Below are 1,830 nucleotides of genomic sequence, written 5' to 3'. Positions count from 1 at the left end.
CTAATCTTAACCCATGCAGTTACATTATACTACCCAGTACTTTCTTAGGAAAGTACACTGTAAGTACATGATTATTTTATTGATCATTATAAGTACACATACTGTAAAATAAAGTGCAACCCCAAATCGAACCCTTACCCTATCATAAGTGCATTTAGTTTATTATTACATAGTCCTTAAATTCATAATCACACTGTAACACAGACATCTTAAAATAAAGTGTGACCAAAAAAATCATACAGATTTGGAACAACACGAGTGAGTAAATTATGATAGAATGTAAATTTTTGGATGAAAATCCATTACATTTTTTTCAATGAGCTGAAATGCTTGTTTACACTTGTCCAGCAACCAGTATTAGACCAAAATAAACTTGTCCATATCTTCATGAAACCAATTTATCTAACAGGAGAGATTGTATCACACTAGGGGCTCATGAATGCAATTTTACAGGGGGGAATCAATTTGAGCAGAGAACTGTACAGATAATGCTAATAATCATCTAGATGTGGAATCCTGATCACCATCCCGAGCATGTTTGGCTGTTTACAATTTTTAATGTTGCGTTTAATTGGGTATAATATCCAAACACAAGACATCATTAAACAGAAAGGTACGAATTCAGACAACAGATTCTCACACGGTTGCAGAGTTCAGATGATCCTTATATTCCCAGCGACAGTACAGACAGGAATGACAGTGGAGTGTCGCGCGGAGAGAGGAGATGCTTGGACAGTCCGTCTGAAACGAAGCGCGTCACAGCTCAGTCTGGATACAGAATGAAGCCAGAGAATGTACTGTATTTGTTGTTGTTTCCTCCGTGCGCCTTTCCGCCGTCGAGTTTGACATAAATCTCGTCGCCAGAGTCCAGGTGCAGCACGGCACTGTTGCTCGCGTAGTCGTAGTTCTGATCGGCGTCTTGCGCGATGGCGCTCGCGCGAACCTGTTCAAATAAACGCACAATGTCATTCAGTGCCATTGAATTCAATAAAGTGATGAATAAAGATAATATATATATATATATATATATATATATATATATATATATATATATATATATATATATATATATATATATAATTAGCATATTTAGTGTTTTGCTCCTGCAAACGTTGTAGAAATACCTGTCCATTTTTACAGAGATCTGCCCACATGCTTGTCCCGTCCCCTCCGCGCATCAGCACATGGTAGGTGAAGTAGTAAATCCCGGACACCTGACACGTAAACTTGCCAGTTGTGGGATCATAGTGATTTCCGACATTTGTTACTACATCATCAAACCGGAGCACCTCGTAGCCTTCATGAGGGTTCTTGAGACCCACGTAAAACGCGATCTTGGTGTTCCCTAACGCTGGACCAACGTCTCCTGTCTCAGTCCTCGCCGTCCCCGATGTGATGCCGGTAAATCCAGGTCTGCCTGAGTCCCCAGGTGGTCCCCTTGGACCAGGTGGACCAGGTTCTCCAGGTGGACCCCTGGGTCCCGGTTTGCCCGGGCGGCCCGGTTCCCCTCTAGTCCCTTGAGCGAAAGATGGTGGGATGGCACTGAGGTCCTGCATCACCTCCAGCGCCGTGGCGCTCGGTTTGGGGTTGTACGGATCACAGATCATCCGGCAGGTGCCTATCATTTCATAGTGCGCTGAAACCACGGAGGTTTGGACCAGAAGCGGAATTGCGATGACCAGCGCCACGATCATGACGATGCCCACGACCACGCCAATTATTATCTTGCTGTGGAGCACCCGGGAAGCGCGTGCTAAAAAGTCCGGCTTGTTTTTGGAGGAAATGGTGACACGCACGCTTGAAAGTATGACAAGGAAAAAAAAGCTCTCT

General features: G+C 43.8%; 1 protein-coding gene across 1 annotated transcript; it reads right to left on the bottom strand.

Moving 5' to 3' along the window:
* Window positions 1-763: 763 nt before the first annotated feature.
* On the bottom strand, window positions 764-1,694 carry c1ql2 (complement component 1, q subcomponent-like 2; the record flags this gene model as incomplete). Its single annotated transcript, XM_081368764.1, has 2 exons — window positions 764-943; window positions 1,125-1,694. The coding sequence occupies 2 exons, from the start codon at window positions 1,692-1,694 to the stop codon at window positions 764-766; spliced, it is 750 nt and encodes a 249-aa protein (XP_081224890.1).
* Between the last annotated feature and the right edge of the window lie 136 nt (window positions 1,695-1,830).

The sequence above is a fragment of the Scardinius erythrophthalmus genome (assembly GCF_964197995.2).
Source record: "Scardinius erythrophthalmus genome assembly, chromosome: 6".
NCBI lineage: Eukaryota > Metazoa > Chordata > Actinopteri > Cypriniformes > Leuciscidae > Scardinius > Scardinius erythrophthalmus.
Note: the sequence above shows the minus strand (reverse complement) of the source record. Positions and strands in the feature narration are given on the sequence as shown.